The following is a 17,784-nucleotide window of genomic DNA, read 5'->3' as shown; positions in this document are numbered from 1 at the left end:
GTCTCTCACATGGTTGTGGAAGAATTTAGGCCAACTCTTCTTTACACCATTGTTTCAGTTCATCGAGGTTTGAAGGCACTCCTTTACGCACAGTTCTCTTAAGGTCCTGCCAGAGCTTTTCGATCAGGTTCAAGTCCAGACTTGAACAGGGCAAAGGCAAAAACATGATTATTTTATTTGCCAGCCATTCTGTTGCAGACTCTTGGCTGTGTTTGGGAGCATTGTGCTGTTGCACAACTCAATCTGGACCAAGCTTTAGGTGATGGGCAGATGGTCTCACATTTGACTCTAGAATACTTTAGTATACAGAGTTTATAATAAACTCAATGAGTGCAAGCTGCCCAAGTCCTTTTGCTGCAAAACACATCCAAATGGCAACTGTCAAGTACCCCACCGTGCTTGACAGTTGGTATGAGGTGTTCACGCTGATATGCTGTGCTTGGTTTTTACTAAACATGGTACTGCACATTATGGCCAAACATCTCTGCTTTGAAGTTGTCTGTCCAAAGGACATTGCTTCCAGATGTCTTGAAGTTTGTTCAGATGCAACTTTGCAAAGCTAAGCTGTGCTCCCATGTTGTTTTTAGATAGAAGAGGCTTTCTCCAGGTAACTATCCAAATAAGCCACATTTGTTCAGTCTTTTTTAAACTATACTTTCTGTCATGCACTTTAACATTTAAGGTCTGTAGACTCAAAGACGTACAGTATCTCTTGTGTTGTTGTTGTTTTTTCTGTAACTTCCACGCCTGGGAAAATTATGGCATTTTGTTAGCACATACCTGATCGCTCCATACAAGCAAAACTGCCAAAACTTCTGTTTTATCGAGCTGCTCACACTTGCTGATTATCAGTTAATCAAGTGCATCTGATTAACAGCACCTGGCTGCTGGTTACCCATTTAATTCCCATGGAGGCAGTAAGGGTGTGCTTAAGTTTTTCACAGGTCTACGCATGTAAGAGCACTCTGATATGCTTTTATGCACCCACATATCTTTTCAGTAGCAAATTACCTATAATAGAAGAGGATACGACATAAAGAAGTCTCGCCGTAGCATTTATAAATAGCACTTTACATACAGATTTTTGTACCTTTGCTTTCTGACCAAGAGGCAGTGCAGACTCCCAAATATTTCTCCTTAGTTTTACAAGTTATAACTTCTTGTGTTTTTCAATTTCTTTCTAACTCTGCACACCCTCTTGCACTGTATATACAGAAATAATTTTACACAGAGTACAACTTTCAAAGACTCCTCCACAAAACCACTTTATATTTCAAAGATGGAATAGGAGGTAAATTTGCTCCAGGTGAAGAAATGTAATGTATTATTCACCAAAATGAAGTCTTTCAAAATTGCTTCTTGTCCCTTTACTTCATGCAATCGGTTGAGGGAAGGGAGATGAAGAGGGAAGCAGTCCTGGGAGTTTGGGATGGGAAGTGAGGAAAAGAGTTATTCTCTGAAACATGACAGCCCTGGAGGCACGACGCACTGTACTGTGATGCGTTGACGGAATGACTACTCATAAAGACAGTCATGTCATGTGGATAAACATCGGGCAGATGCATTATTCATGACAAATATCCACAGGTGCACATGTAGAGTATGTACACAGACACAAAAGCAAGAAGAAGGGAGGGAGTGGGAGGTATAACAGCAATACAACTCAACAGCTCTCTCTAAATGTAAGGGTCTAACATAATGGATGTAAAGATTTACAGTGCATGCCAGTACAAATCAAATTAAAGAAATATACATGATTTAATAAAATACAGTATTTGTTACATTAGTGTATTAGTCATAAGGTGCTGTATGCTAACTCATATGCCCTGGAAACAAATTTTCATTTACAATGACCAGCTTGTTACCAGCCAGAGATGGTTGTGGGTGGAAATGAGAGTAGATCAGCAGTTTCTGAAACATTGCGATGCTCCATGATGAATTCAGTAGGTTGTCTTGACCATATCTACATGTGTAAATGAGCTGCTGCCACGTTATTGGCCAATTAGATATTTGTATTATCAGTTAACTGAGCAGGTGTACCTAATAGAGTGTCTGATTTTTGTATATGTTTTGTTTCTTTTACTTAGCTGTACAAAAAGCTTTACAAAATGTTTCTCATCCCACAAATGTTGGCAAATCTGCTCTCCATGGCACTGGCCTGCCTTTGGTTGCAACTCAGTGTCTCGCTCAAGGACACTTCAGCATGCGGAGTGGCTGAGGACTGAACTGCTTGATTAGTGGACAGCCAAATGCCTTAAAACCTTCGCAAAGCAGTTCAGCTTGTACCACACAAAAGAAGAGGGTTTGTGGATACAAATCCAGCACCCGGGGAGATCTCACACAGATACTGGCTCTTTCTCTGGTTTATAAACTGTAGAATTACAATTAAATGAAGCTTATTTAACTATAAAAGCTCAAATGAACAACTAGATTCAATTACAAAAGCCAATCTGCAATTCATTAGCAGCAGGTTAGCTCCAGGTTTTGCTTCTCATCACAAATTGTGCTGCTGTGTGTTTCAATTTCCCATCAAAGGAGCTTTTGGACCTACTGTACAGCTGGACTGACGCAATCCTACAAGCCAGATCTCATCCTAAGATCCTCAGGCACACATTTAGCTCTTCTTTACTTACTGTATATTCTTTTACTGTTTTGTTTTTTGTTGTTTTTTTGCCCTTAATCAACATTTGTTTATGGTTTATCTTTTCCACTTAACAAAATTTGTCCATATTCATCATTTTATTAATTTTTATTGAAGTGTCATTTATCCTTGAAAATCAGGCCGTGTTCACTATTATGTACTTCCTCTATTATACCGAACACGTTTGCTTTTAGTTGATTTGTAAGGATATCTTTCTTAGAGTTGCATCAAGCTGAAACCATGTACACCGCACAGACTTCTTTCACAGACTGTGGGAGTCAATTATACCACTGTGATCTGGGCCATAGATTACCCTTTAACAATATAAGTATCTAATTACCGCCTTGCATCCTTTACGCCTCTTGTGCGCTCTTTAATCATTATCACCCACTGGCCTTGATCGCAGTATACAGACTTTAAATCTTTCGATATGCGCTCCCATATATATATATATATATATATATATATATATATATATATATATATATATATATATATATATATATATATATATATGAGCACATATTTTACTATTATCTGTGTGGAGCACCTGTGCACTCCAGGTGTGCCAGTCACTAATGGAGGGCACGTTTGCACAAAGGCTGTGTGTGGATGGTGAGGAAGAGGAGGAGGGGGCTTCAGAATTCAAATGTGCTCCTTTTACAAAGAGCTGTTGTATTTTGAGAGAGAATACATGTGAGAGTCTAATTAAGTAAATTTGTGGGCACTGGCAGAACAAATGAAGAAGACACAGATGGGCAGATGGAGAGACAGGACGACAGGTCTTTCTCGCATCCCACTATCTGTATCACTCGACAAGGCGTTAGAACCAACCTGATGTCCAGACGCCGCAGCATGGGATCAGCAGCCGTACCAAGTACCCAGATGGTGAAGACAATCATCAGTAGGGTGGTGGTGAAGATGGTGCGACTCACTTCTTCAGCTGTGACTTTTACAGCCAGTCTGAAAGCCACAGCCCCCCTCAAACCTGAGGCAAGAGAAGACATTTCTGAGCAAACAGCTGGATTAATGCCTTCCATTAAACCACCAGACAACCATCTACCAACCAATTACACAGAAACTGAGCCAGTTAATAACTCTGTCAATGGGTAACAAATAACACCCTGACAGTCACTATCATTGACCACTTGCTGACCAGCAAATAGCCCTGAAACAAACTCCAAGATTGCTGTACAGTGGTGACATAATGCTTAAGGCCAAAACAATTCCCAGAGCAAATCCTTTTCTGCCACGAGGAAAAAAAAAAGATGAGGGAGGTGATAGCGGCGACGGTGGGGGAGTTTTGAAAAATAGCAAGACAAGGGCTTTTTATAAAGAAACCTTACGTAAGACGTAAAGTGGGTCAGACAAGCAGAGAAACATGCTGCTGTGGCGCTACCCCACATCAAAGGTTCCCTTCTCCTGCATCATCAAATCATTCAGGGTGCCAACCGCTAGTCTCAGATACCTCAGATAAGTAAGACTAAGACTTCTATATATGCTTCCACTCACAGGCAACAAATAGATAAAAAGCTTCTTTAAAAAACATAAATCTCAAATTCAGACAGTATTGATTAATGCAAAAATTCTTTCTCCAACAAGGTGAATTATTCTAAACCCCGAGGTAGGTGCTGGTCTTTGTGTTCGCCTTAAATGACTTAATGCGCACACCAGCTCGCACTTGTTCCACAGAGGACACATTTTCTCAGCATCTCTACTCATGCCATTGGCTGCAGGCGAAGAGGAGAGTGGAATAATTAGAGCTTTCATGGGATAAATCAGGGTGAAAGTTTTCTTCCCCCCCCCCAGTCTCTCATAGCAAAAACAACAACTAGAATGAAAAGTGTACCTGCAAACATCATGAAGTGCTGGAACTTGCAAGGTATCTTGTTTGTGCGACCCAGGTTCAGCAGGAAAGATAAGGGGTAGATGTTGAATGCTCTTGAAATAAAGACGGACAGCTGTATGCATTGAATGCAGATTAAGGAGAACATTTATGAGACTTGCAGGTTTCATGGAAAGTTGATCATTCTGTCTTATACTGTCGAAAATCTGCCGGGGAATAAAAAAGTGCCGTAAATCACACTGGTTAACTGGATATCATTGATAAGTAATCACATTTTTTGCTCAATTCTTTGCATCCAGAAAAAAAAAAAATGCAACAATGTGAGGTCAGGCTATAGACGTCCACCTGTGAATAACACTAAATATTACGCACGTGCGCAAACACGCGAAGAAAAAAAATCTCTGGATATTTTCTGTTTGGGATGAAAACACGGCAACGTGGCACCATGCCGAGGCATGAAGCCAATCAGGCTGCGCCAGCTGTCTCTGCCCTCCACACACACTTTGATGTCTCACGTAGGATGAGACTGAATGCTAAGTGTCCTGGGCAGAAGTTATCAAGATGATATCTGTACAATTACCAGGGACATAGCTGCCATCCGGGATACACGTCACGTCATCGGTCATGCTTTTAGAAGAAGTTAGAAATACAGCCTCAGATCCTCTCATAGGTTTTTTTCCCTTTTTGATAGTCTGACGTAAGTTAAGGGTAAGCTGAGCGAACCAAAGTGAAGAGGGTTTGGAAAGCTCTTTGCTCTTAAAAAAGAAAAAAAAAAGATCCTCTTTGAAATTTGTTGCATAAAAACTAATCTGTGCAGACAGGTAACCCTTCTTTGGTATCAGAAAGAGAAGGGATTTGAGTTTATCCTTAGTAAGTCTAAATATAACGGTATAAATAAAGGGACCAATATTTTAGGCAGGACACCTCGGCCTGACAGGGCTATTACTAAAACAGTACTCCCTTGCACCCTGCAGTCAATATTACATCTCACGCACCCTTTGGATTTTCAAAAGCAATATCCTGCTCCCAAAAGCAGTCATTTTTCTTTATCAAAGGCCTCTGAGCTATTCGAATGGAGGTAATTAAGCACTTTCATCTCAGCCTCATTTCCAATAAAGCCTATCTCTATTGTCACTGGCAAAGGCTGCAAGCTACAGCGATTAAAATCTACAGCATAACCAAAGAGCAATTAACAGGGTGGAATCACTGGGGTTATTTCTTTTTCATAGACACTTTTAGAGCCGTAAAACTGGAATCCGACCTCCACTTATTCATGTTTGTCCATCCGGTTGATCTTCCTGCATGTGTAGATAGCTAGTCGGAGCTTTTTAAAACTCCTATTAAATTCCTGTGCACTCGTTCCCCACATTTCCTGACTTCCATCTAATGAAGCCGGATTGCCAAAAACATATTTTAAAGAAATCAGACCCAATGCTCAAATCATTTGTTTCTTTTCTTTCTTTCTTTTTTTTGCTGGACATAAGAGTACTGGAATAAAGAATCTGCTCAGTCAACTATTTCTACAGCCCCTTTGACCCTATGGTAGAAGATGGATTGTAATAATAATTGCTGGCCATCTGGGCACTGGACTGTGAAAGAACAGCTCCTTGGAGTGCAGCCACTAGAGTCGCTCCTCCAGCATACACTATGGTCGTGCCAGCTCTCAGGAAAGGACAATTGTACAGCAAGCAGCCATCAGTCCATCACTGCCCAATCATTTCTCTCAGAAAGCAAAGCTGACGGATACAATAAAGCTTCTGAACACGAGACATCTGTTATGATAGTAAGATTTTTCTATTTATCATTAAAGAGCAGATCGTTTTTTGATAAGATGACTCGAGTTCTATCGCCATTGTACTCTGGTCTACAGAGGCTGCTGCCAGGGGAGAAACATATGCATCTCCTGCCTGTGATGGATTTCTTCCTGTATGATATTTGACACTATATGCAAAATATTAAATCTAGACAGAAGCTATGATTGTTGGATGTCTCCGAGCATATTTTTTTTTAAAACCTGGCATTTATTTTTGATATTAACTGTGATTTTTTTCTGCTAAACAGCATAAATATCTAGATGTCAAGACTAGCTGATTAATGTAACAGCTTTTTGGTCTAACTTTAAACACTGTAAAGTGACAGAAAAGTAAGAAAAATGGCAAATTCTCTCATTTTCGTTGCTATAAGATAAACGTGAGGCGCCACGGTGGTGTGATAGTTAGCACTTATGTCTTACACCAAGAAGATTCAAATCAGCCAGGCAGCTTAGGGCTCGTTTGTGTAGAGTTTGCATATTCTCCTTCCCACAGTCCAAACACATTCATGTTAATTGGTGATTCTAAACTGGCCGTAGGCGTGAATGGTTGTCTGTCTCTCTGCATAAGCCCTAAAACTTGTCCAGGGTGGGGCTGCTTGCTCTACGATAGCTGGAATATTTTTGCTGATTAATTTTCTGCTTCGTTATTCACATTCACAATATGATTCATATTTGAAATACAACCAATCAATATTTTCTCATTTTTGTGCAAAAGACAGAACAGAAAGCGTAAATCTTTACATCGTGTTAAAGATGCAGAAAAAGCTAAAACAGCGTCATCTTCAATCCGCTAAATGAAAGAATAGTAAGATTATTTTAAACAGCAAAAAGATTTAAACAGTTTAATTACAGCGTTGCTAAAGAAAAACCAAACAAAAACATCAGTAACAATAAGAATCTGTAGAGATCTTGACTGCAGGAAACCAGCTGGATGACATTTGCAGAGCTCTCAAGATCACCGCCCCTCCCCCTCTCCCCCCAAGGACTGGGGAAGTCACAGTATTGCAATGAGGTAGCAAGAAATACAACAGGATAACCAGTATGATCTACTAAATGACTTGTCCTTAAACTAATAGGAGACAGAACTGAGTCCTATTCCTGAAAAGGGAGTGGAATTCAGAAGCTGCACAACAGGGGGTAAAGTCCTCTGTCATACAGCAGAAAAGGATACAAGTGCCCCAGAAATGAAGAGTGGTTCAAATTTATGGCAACTGAACTTCAACAATATATATCCCATGTAGCCGAAGATGGAAATCTCCCCGAGGAAGTTGAAGACTTCAAAGAGCTGCAAATTATAAAAGGGATTGAGAGGATCATGAGAGAGAAGGTCATCTGAGATCATCTGTTCGAAGTGGGTGTATGCCTGCTTGTGTTGTTAGAAACACATAAATCTATTTACAGAGTCTCATTCTGGGTATCTGCCTCCCATTGACGACAAATGGGTCAAACAAGCAGGGCACAAGTGAGTGTTTATGGTTAGGCCATATTAAGGTTAAGGTAGGGGTCAGAATCAGGCGAGCACTGAGTACACAATGAGTGCAGTCAACTTGACATCCTCTGAAAAAACAACTTTGTGTGCCGAAAGATGGCTGAAAGTGAAGTAGAGGAATGGATAAATAGCATTAGATCTGTACAAACACGACAAATCCAGTGTTTATGTTATTCCCTTTGAGGCGGCAGCTGCAAACATCTACAGCTCGAGGGCATAATATGGTTTCCTGTAACAGCAGACATGTTCTTGTCATCATCTTTGTGTGAAATAATTTCATTTGAAGCATACTGGGGATAAAACAGCACATCTTTAGGGACCCAAAAAATCATATGCTAATGAACTCTCCTTTTTATTAGAAGATTATTACAACTCATCGACTCAGGCTCCAGCTTGTCACGTTCTAAGCCAAGCTGAGGAACTTTGGTGTCATATACTGTTCATGCAATGGCATTAAATTATATGAGATGCGACAATTTCATTAACCATATTTTTTATTTCTTATATGATTTAGAGCTCTGGTTAAAAAAAAAAAAAGATATCCAGCTGAATAAGTGCACTTTTTGGGGATCATAGAAAGAAAAGTATCGGTCCCACTAGCTATTCAACTACTGCCTGTATACACTCAATCACATTTTACCATAAGCTGCATGTATAAACCCTAAAAAATACAGATAGAGGCATTCTGCCAAGTGAACATGCTCTCCTGCATAGCCAGTCCACTTTATAGGCAGAGGCTTCAACTGTGCTGCCTTTTAGGAGTGTCTATGATAAACAGTTAGCTGCACTATGGTGCTGATAATGAATAATAAATGCACAGATAAGTATATGTGTGTACTTCTGATTTGTTTTGCTCCTCTATGAAGCTTGCTGGCAAAGTGTGACAGTGTGCTAGCCTCCATCTGTGCTCAGCCTTTTAAGTAGATAGCTGGAGACTGATGTCCCACACGGACGCCCGCTGGACAACTGAGCACTAATGGCAATTAATGATCGCTTGCACATGAGCGCGAACTGCAAATGCTGGCGTCAAGAGTCATTCTACACAAACGAGAAGACTAAAAATGACTGTCAAGCAAAAGGAAAACAAGTTTCGGTTGCGCTCTGTTAACCCACCTGCTTGATCCTTGCCCTGCCCTCAGAGGACAAGTTGAGAACTGTGTACCTTGCCTGACTCAAGCCGCAAAACATCACTGCCACAATACCTGAAAGATAAACAATGCTTCTGAAATGAATGAAAATTCAAAAATGAAATAGCCCCCCCGCCTAAACAACCCCCCAAACATCCACGGCATCTTCTAAATGTGAGCATTTACATTTTGTGGAGAATCCTGTCAACAGCAGGGAGTTGATAATGCGCCGGATCTGATCAGCTGAAAGTATGCAAAACCACTTATACGTGCATATATTAGTAATCAGGATGAGAGAATATGTATGTTTGGGAGCTGCTTAACACACAGAGGCTTGAGACTTGTCACGCTGAGAGTATGGTGTAGGAGGTTCTACCATCACAGGAAGATCATTTCTGAAAAGAGCTTTTGTCTCCATGGTTCAATCCATGTTTTTTTTTGTTAACAAGCCAGAGACGCTGACATTCAGAAAAAAGTGGGGAAATGAGGACAATGATAAATTAAATGAAAGCACTGTTGCAGTAATTCATGTAAGCACTGGTTTATAATATCCAAAAATTAAACCCTCCTGTGTGCAGCCACTCATATAAAAATTAACCGGATCAGACCAGCCCAACCTTGCATCCACCCACTCTCCTGGTTTCAATAAAAATGTGCTGCCCAACCCAACTCAAGCATCTTTATATATCTGATAAAAACATTTACTTGTCCAGATACATGAGGCTCTGGAAACGATTAATTCTAAAAAAAAAAAAAAAAAAAAGTTTTAAAAGTGATATAATCACAATCACAATGTCAGTTACGCGGGAGGAGATACTAACAAAAAACAAATGCACGACAAGCAAAGTACAAAAAGGAAAGACGTACAGACAGCAGCCTCTGCTCCTAAGACAGAGGGTGGAGAGAGTGATTAGGCTCACAGGGGAGGCTGGTTGGACCAGAGAGCTGGAGTTTGAAGCACAAAGCATGAAAGGTGGGCTGCTGCCTCGCAGGACACGCTTGGTTCATTGCAGAAATTCGATTTCACATTTTAGCTTCCTTCGCATTGAGCGAATCACAGAAGGTGGAAAAATGTGAAACTGCTGCGATGGGTATAGCAATAGGTAGAAGACAGGGTTGGCTGTAATAAATATGGCAGCAGAGACAAAATAGCAGCTGTGGTTCAGACTGCTAAATTAAGCCAGTCCATTAGTCTCTCTTCACCATCCGCCTTTACATTGGGATGCTGACATGGACCTGCACTATGCTAGTTCCAGTAATGCTTGGTCAAAATATACCTCTTAGCATTGTGCAACGCCATCTAATGGAGCACAGCATCGTGGCAGATCTCATTTTGGTTCCATTTGGTTGGGGGCAACAACATCGTCCTTGGTTTACATAACACTGACAGAGATAACACATCACCTGTCTGCTGCATTAAGTCTCTTTCTAAGTCTTTTCCACACAGAGCACTTTGCAACAGATTAGATGCTTCTCATAATGAGCAGTTGTGAGGGGCATAAGATTAATGACAGCAGGGCTCCCTGCAAGGCTGAGGGTCATTAGACACACCCTCACTAAACTCTAGCAATTAACAGAGACAGAAAGAGCCTCGATTACCAAAGGACACCAGGGAGGACTCGCATCAGTCATTGCATTCTTTGGTATGATGTGCTGCCTCATCTCAAAGCCATCATTAAACGCCTTTACCGTTAGTGCTGTATAGGGTATAGGGTATCATTCATCACCGAAACAGTAATTTTCACTACCTAGACAACAATATCAGCATTAAACTAGATTTTATAACAGTGAAGGTTTCAAGTCAAAACAAAGTATTAAAACCAGCCCAGGAAATGCATGTAGAAATATACTTCTACTAGAAAACTAGAGGCTCTGAGAATTACCGACTGAGGTTTTGCTGTGGTGCGACTCCCACACTGGGCAGTATTTAAAATGCGCTTTATAAACAGGGCATCTGGAATTTAATGGACAAAGGTCAAGCTTTTTCATTAAAACCATCTTCTCTGCCTCCACAGGCCACAGGGAGCAGTGCCAAGGAAGAGAGAGCTCTACAGCATCAGCGAATGGAGTGGAACGGCCCGGGAACAATAATACTAATGTGCGTTAATGTATACTCGACTTATATTTCAAAACAACATTACACCACATCAGTAAAGAAACAGAAGACAATTCTAGGCAGCAGAGTCGAGAAATGGTCTTTTCCAAACATGAGCTCGCAAAGATACGTCATCACTTTGACTTTCTTAAAGAGCAGCCACTCTGGGTAAGGACCTGTAAGTGGTGTCATCTCCAAACTAAAACTACAAGCGTTCTCAGGGAGAAGCAGCTATTTTAAAATAAGAAGAATAGGACTGGTACTTCCAGTTGTCTGTGATGAGAAGATTCTTGGAACAATGCAAAACACTTTGTGGGTTAAAGAGTGCATCTGACCGAGAGATCACTGACTGTACAGGGAGTCTTGGTTGATTGACAAATATAACCCAAAAAGCTGAATCTTGTATGCAAGCAGGGAATTGTGCAGATGGTCATGACTGGACAGCAGTATGTGCGCACATTATTTTCAGGTTTTTGGTGTGTGAGTGGAAACAGAAAATGCCTTGAAGCCAGTCAAACAGATGCTGGGTGTCACTGATACTGTAGAGCAGTATGCGAGCCAGCGCGAGCAGTTGAGAAGAGACGCCTGAGGGGAGAAGGGCAGCTACCCAGAGCACTGACATGGCCACAGACACACAAACAACATAAGTCACACAGTGTTCACCTGATAGCCCGCAGGCTTCAGCCGAGAGGTAGCTGCTCCAGGACAGCAAGAAGAAGACTGACGTTTCCAGCAGGGGATTTTCATGCAGCAGAGTGAATTTGGTGAGGTGAAATGAAAGTTAAAGATACATAAGATAATCATGAAGTATTTAACACTTTGCATCAGGCCAGGGTTCATATTGCAAATGCAGGACAAATTTCCCACTGTTGCACAAGTGCATTCCAGTGCTACAGTCTGGAGTTAGAAAAACTGCGGTACGCTGCCTGCAAAAATAAAGCAACTGCAAATAGTGCTCAACAAGTCAGGGGACTGGCCATACAGAGTAAACGCGGGTTGTGAGCTCCACTGTCCCACATCCCCTCCGGCAAAGCTTCGGTGCAAACCATAGAGCAATATGTTACACGGTGTTCTGGGCAAAACAGTAGACACTAGAATTTTTATATTTATGACAGCCACATAGAAAGAAAAGAAGGGTAAGTTTGGCTACTGGAAATATTACAAAGTTAGGCCTGAAGGGTATTTAAGAGGCTGCGCTTAAAATACTCCTCGGGCATGCAATAATAAAAATACACCTTCTTAAGCCTGATTGTTTTTGTAATTAATAAGGACAGGTGTGGTTATTAATTAAAAGATAAATGAGCAACTACACATCAAGGTGAATTTCTTTAACAAATAGCAGACACAAGAGCAGGATGCTGCTGTGGTTAGCATCAGCAAAATCTAATAAATGCTCACTTTGTGGTTTGCCTACACCCAGAGATTAGTCACTGTAAATAAGAGCTGAGTCCTGGCCCAAACCCCTCATGACACATTCCCATTTTTCATCCTAAAGTCTAATTACTTGAAGATCAGAGAGAAACGCCGGACAACGGCGCAAGTCGAAACTTCATCATAGGCTATTGGCTTGATTGACGACCTCTCTGCAGCCATTAATGTCGCAGGAGCACTTTAGACTTTAGCTGCATCGCTTTTGTTGGTAAAAGTGGTACAGTAGGGGTTTGTTAGAGAAGCAATTACAGTGTTGAGGAACAGGATATACTGCGGCGGATGCTGAGGTGATAATTGAGTCTGGGGTGTAGAGGCAGAGATGGGACGGGATGAAAAGGATATGAGGGCTGTTATTACCGTGAAAATGAGACCTAAGAGGAAGGAGCCAATGAGCACTATGAGAAAAAAACCAAAGGCGTGGAGAAAGGCAGTGGGGTCGAAGATGAGTCCTGCATCCATCCGGGTGTAGGTGGTGATGGCACTAGGAGAAACATGAAGCAAATGCAAACAGAGCCGTTATGGAACAAAAACAAGCCAGAGGCATAATTACAACAGAGACAACTTTGATTGCTACAGATGCTGAGAATACAAATTAAAAAAAAAGAAAAAAGTTTATGACTCTGCAATAAGAACAGTCATCAGAAATACGACCAACTGGGTTCTTAGTGGAAAACAATGAGCATAAATTTACATTCTTATTATGCTGAGCTAAGTGCTATTTACTGGAGTCATTCCTTTTTTAGATTACATGATTCCCTTAGAACTTCCATCTTTTCCCGAAAAAGAAAAAAAATATATTAGGATTTTTTCTTTGTTTCAGAGACATCTCAGTGTAGCTAGTAAGAAACAAGTTAAAAAAAAAAAAGATGGCAGCATTATTCACACTGCTATAAATATTTACTTTGTGAGAGGAAGGGAGGCCTCCATATGGAAGTCATTGAGTGCAAAAGAGGCCTCACAGGGAGGACAGAGGGAGGAAGAAATTGTGTGCATGTCTGTGTGTGGTGGGATGGAGGGGGTGCCTGTGGTAATGCAAGCCCAGACAAGCGACCAAGAGAGTGGCTGATGGAGCAGCCTGCCTTTGTGGAATGACACAATCTCTTTAGCCAGCAAAGACCCTCCCATGTACTCCCCCGTGGACTTAGATTGTTTTAAATGAAACACAAACTATGGAATCAGCAAAAACAGTAGCAAAGTGGCACTTGTTTTTGTTTCCCTGCATTTAATGGGACCCAGAGCTACTGCTCACAGTAAAGAAACAAACACACCGCGCACAGCATCTGGTAGCCACTCATAAAAAGTTGTCTTATACTTCTTATACTATTTCTGCAATTTCAGTACCATCAGGTTGGAATGAGCAAGCACACATCACAACAGGCCCTAATCTCTATAGCGGGAGGGGAAGAATCAGTCAAGCTATGGTAATGAGCTCAGCATGCTAAAAAGAGGAAATCTATTACCCCCCACTCCTCCCCGAAAAGAAAGACTCCTGTGGTGCTTTTTGCCCACTAGTCAGTGATCAGAGTGACCTTCTGGAGACTGTAACTTCAGATGTTTTGGACCGTTATCCCAGTTGGGATCCCAAGATGTTAAAGCAGGACCTGGCTGAATGGTGGCTGGGTCAGGGCTGCTGGAGCAGGACGTTTTGCGACTGTGAGATGGCACATCAGCGTAAGGTTGAGCTGCTCTGGGAGCTTGTTAAAATTCTAGTGCCAGGACCCCGCCTGGCTCACTAATAAGGGCCAGCTTTGTGCATGGGGCCAGGGCGACCGGCAGGCGAGTGACCAAGTCGAGTGAAAGGAGATGGCATGTAGGCTGGTCACGCCACTCTAAGAACAAACAGAACACTATCTGACTCTTTGTCTGGGAAGACTTGCAGGCTCCCTCCTCCACCGTACAATGTACACAATGCAACAATTTGCACTCCCCTTCTAGAAATTGGCAAGCCTATTTATTCAATTGGAAAGCGAGATGTCAGAATGTCAGGTTCTATATATTTGCATCAGTCTTTTTAAAGATAATAAGCACAGATGCTCACGGATCTTGTCATCTCTCCTCCTGCTTTATTTGTGTGTCTGCCTGCTTGTCTGTGACTGTGGAGATGTGAGTTTTCACCCCTCTCTGTCTCCGGCTTGCCATCTGCTTTCACATCTACACGACTAGCTCTGCTCACTAGCATTGTGTAAACAGAGCAGACAATGACGGCAATGTGCGAGGACAGAAGCATGCTTAGTTTTGTGAAAAGCTGGAGAAAAGGGGAAAGAATTAAGCAAATGAAATGCATGGAGAATGCATGACTGCATCCTGGCTGCTCTGAGTTTCCAAGAATTTTGTGTTGTATTCTTCCAAAGTCAACATTAGCTATGATAACCAAGTTCGCAGCATGGGACTGTCTCTTTACTCTGGCATTAAGGACCTAAATGAGATGCTGATAGTGCTTGGGGCAACTCACATATGCAGTTCGCTGCATAGTATTTAAGGGATTGTTGCTGTTTTCCTTAAAGCTGGCAGCACCCACTCAGGCTTCCTTCCTCCACATCCGCCCCCATAATGCCATTTGGAGAAGTCTGAGCACCCACACAATTAAACCTTGAAATAGATTGCATTCTCAGGGCTTGGAGAAATACTAAAGCAAAATACTCACTGTGTCAGGACGATGGCAACGGCATCATTCAGGACACTCTCGCCAAACAGCAGCATGTGCAGATCCAAGTCCACACGCAGATCTGATAACAGGCCAAGGACTGAGACTTTAAAAAAAGAAAGAAAAACAAAACAGGAGAAGTGCTGCTATTAATGGCCGCAGGAAGTAGAGCAACTTGAAAAGAAACAGAAAAACTTCTCAGTTAATTACACAGCAGAAGTGTCCCCCAGTATCTCCTGTGCTATTACAAAGAGGAGAAAGTACAAGAATTAATAAGTAAGCTGACAAAAAACTACAGTATGACGACAGCAGTGGGATAAAGATTTTGACAACTGGGCAAACTAAGCAAAGATTTGTTCAAGCTAAACAGGATGTAGAAATTACACAATGACTTGGGAAAGATAATATCTATGTTTGTTAATGATACATGAACAAATTAAGTGCATTGCTCATCATAATCTTTTTTCCCCACTGTAACAACTGGAAATTGGAGTATGAAAGTAAAATGCAAAGTTTAACATAAGTGGAACTTTACATTTCTTTGTTTTTTAGGATCCAAGCATTGAGTGATGTGAGACTTTTGGAGTGCTACACATGTTTGAAAACTCATGAAACTTTACATTATGTGAGTGGGCCTTAGCAAAAGAAAGACCCTTTAAAGTGTAAGTAACCAACATGCGATATTTCTTATCTACATGCATGAAATTATGCAGCCACTTTTAATATTCAAAGAAATAAAAACAGATTCTTAGATACATGCGTAAACCCAATAGAAAGCCTACCATTTTTAGTTTCCCCCTTTCCATAGACTCTACTCTACCCAGCTGCCCACCAAGAATGAAATGATCAGTTTTTACGATGTATCCTGTGACGATAAAGGTTAAGCCTTTTGAGTTGTAACCGAATAGTGTGTCATTTTCATGGTCCAATGATGAGTTTGGATGTTTTGCCACAAATTATAAAGTTGTTGTATCTCCAATATAAATACTTCAATCTGCCTTAAACTTCCTATTCTGTTTAATAGTCTCAAACATGATAAGCATTGCTTTTACATTACATTGAAATGGGCAATCTGCATATAGTAATGGTCTAAATCAACATGACATACAGTTACTTGGTGTTCTCTAATGCTACATCATGGACACAACGCATATTGTTTTACAAAAAGAAAAAGTAAATTATTTAATTATTATAATTTTATCATAGTTTTTGGCCTATATTGTGTCACTGGATCAATCACCTGTACACTACAGTTATGGGAAAAATGTAGACTGTCTTTCAATTCTAAGGTTTTATGTATCTGAACATAACAAATATAATCTGGTCTTCCCAGGACTTAAAGTTTATGGCAGTACAAGTAGAAAAATATTGAACTGAAACATGAAGCATGGCGTGTTTGGAAGGCTTGCCAGGAAAAAGCTTCTCTGGAAATAATGTGACAGCACGGCTTACGTTTGCAAAGTTGCATCTGGACAAACCACAAAACATCTGCAACGATAACCTTTGGACAGCTGAGACCAAAGTAAAGACATATTGTACAGCAGCGGTCACCAACCTTTTCTGCGCCATCAGACAACATTTTCATGGACCGGCCTTTAAGGTGTCTTAGATAAAGACAAAAAAATAAAATAATACCACCAAGACGAAAACAGTGGTATTTTTTCACTGTGTAATTGTGTAACTTTATTAGCAGCGTCCTCCTGAAATGCGCCAACAACATTGAGAGTAACGTCCTCCTCTCTGCCCCTTAATGCTCTCTGGTTGCTATGGTAACTTGTAAATATTTCTTTCAAAATAAGGCTCACAACTATAGCACGGGGAAAAAAAACACCCAGGGAAACCGAGTTAACGATAAAAACCCTGAAAACCATAAATTTCATACCCGAGCCTCAACTCTCACGGCCTGGTACCAAACGACTCACAGACCAGAACCGGTCCGTGGCCCAGGCATTGGGGACTGCTGTTGTACAGTCCCACGTTTGTTGACAACAAAACACAACACATCGGCATCAACACCATACTCCACCAACTCTCAAGCACAGCAATAACCAGTATTTAAGTTATTGCTTGTAAAGTTGGTTCTTTAAACTACTGAGTCATCAGGCATAGTTTAATAATCTGATTCTACATGTTGACTTAGTGTTTGTTAAATAAACAATGGATGATACAATACAATACAGTTTTATTTATATAGCACATTTAAAAACCTGAAGGCAGACCAAAGTGCTTCACAGTAATTAGGGGAGAAAGAACATTCAAGTCAATAACAGGGTACAGATCGGGCACTAGCACAGACAGAATGGAGGCACCAATAGACCAGAAGAGTTAAATAAAATAGGTATCAAACCCCAATACAGAAGGAAGGAAGGTCAGATTGTGAATACAAAATATCTACTAAGAAGATAAAAACAGCAGTAAAATTAATAATAAAACAATAAATTTAATATAAAGTTTAAAAAGGGTATTAACTGGTCAGGAAAGCCAGGTCAAATAAGTACGCTTTCAATCTTGATTAAAAGGATTGGATAGAGTCCAAGGCACTAATAGAAGCAGAGAGGCTATTCCAAAGGTTGGGTGCAGCTGAAGCAAAGGCACGATCACCTCTGGTCTTCAGTCTAAACTTAGGTTGGGCCAGGAGTAATTGACCTGATGATCTTAATGCATGACAAGGAGTGTACAGATTGAGGAGGTCAGTGAG

General features: G+C 40.9%; 1 protein-coding gene across 1 annotated transcript in view; it reads right to left on the bottom strand.

Annotated features, from left to right (window-relative positions):
- LOC146380394 (sodium/hydrogen exchanger 9-like) overlaps positions 1–17,784 on the bottom strand; it is a 67,958-nt gene that overhangs the window by 32,659 nt on the left and 17,515 nt on the right. The window contains exons 6-12 of the mRNA XM_084939449.1: positions 15,087–15,192; positions 12,785–12,923; positions 11,675–11,780; positions 8,903–8,991; positions 7,472–7,585; positions 4,491–4,602; positions 3,476–3,629 (exon numbers count right to left, since the gene is read on the bottom strand). Of these exons, the coding sequence (XP_084795575.1) occupies positions 3,476–3,629; positions 4,491–4,602; positions 7,472–7,585; positions 8,903–8,991; positions 11,675–11,780; positions 12,785–12,923; positions 15,087–15,192 (820 nt within the window). The remainder of the gene's footprint in view (positions 1–3,475; positions 3,630–4,490; positions 4,603–7,471; positions 7,586–8,902; positions 8,992–11,674; positions 11,781–12,784; positions 12,924–15,086; positions 15,193–17,784) is intronic.

The sequence above is a fragment of the Perissodus microlepis genome, chromosome 9, assembly GCF_051167445.1.
Source record: "Perissodus microlepis isolate ML-2025 ecotype Zambia chromosome 9, ASM5116744v1, whole genome shotgun sequence".
NCBI classification, from domain to species: domain Eukaryota; kingdom Metazoa; phylum Chordata; class Actinopteri; order Cichliformes; family Cichlidae; genus Perissodus; species Perissodus microlepis.
This window is presented reverse-complemented; position numbering and strand designations above follow the sequence as displayed.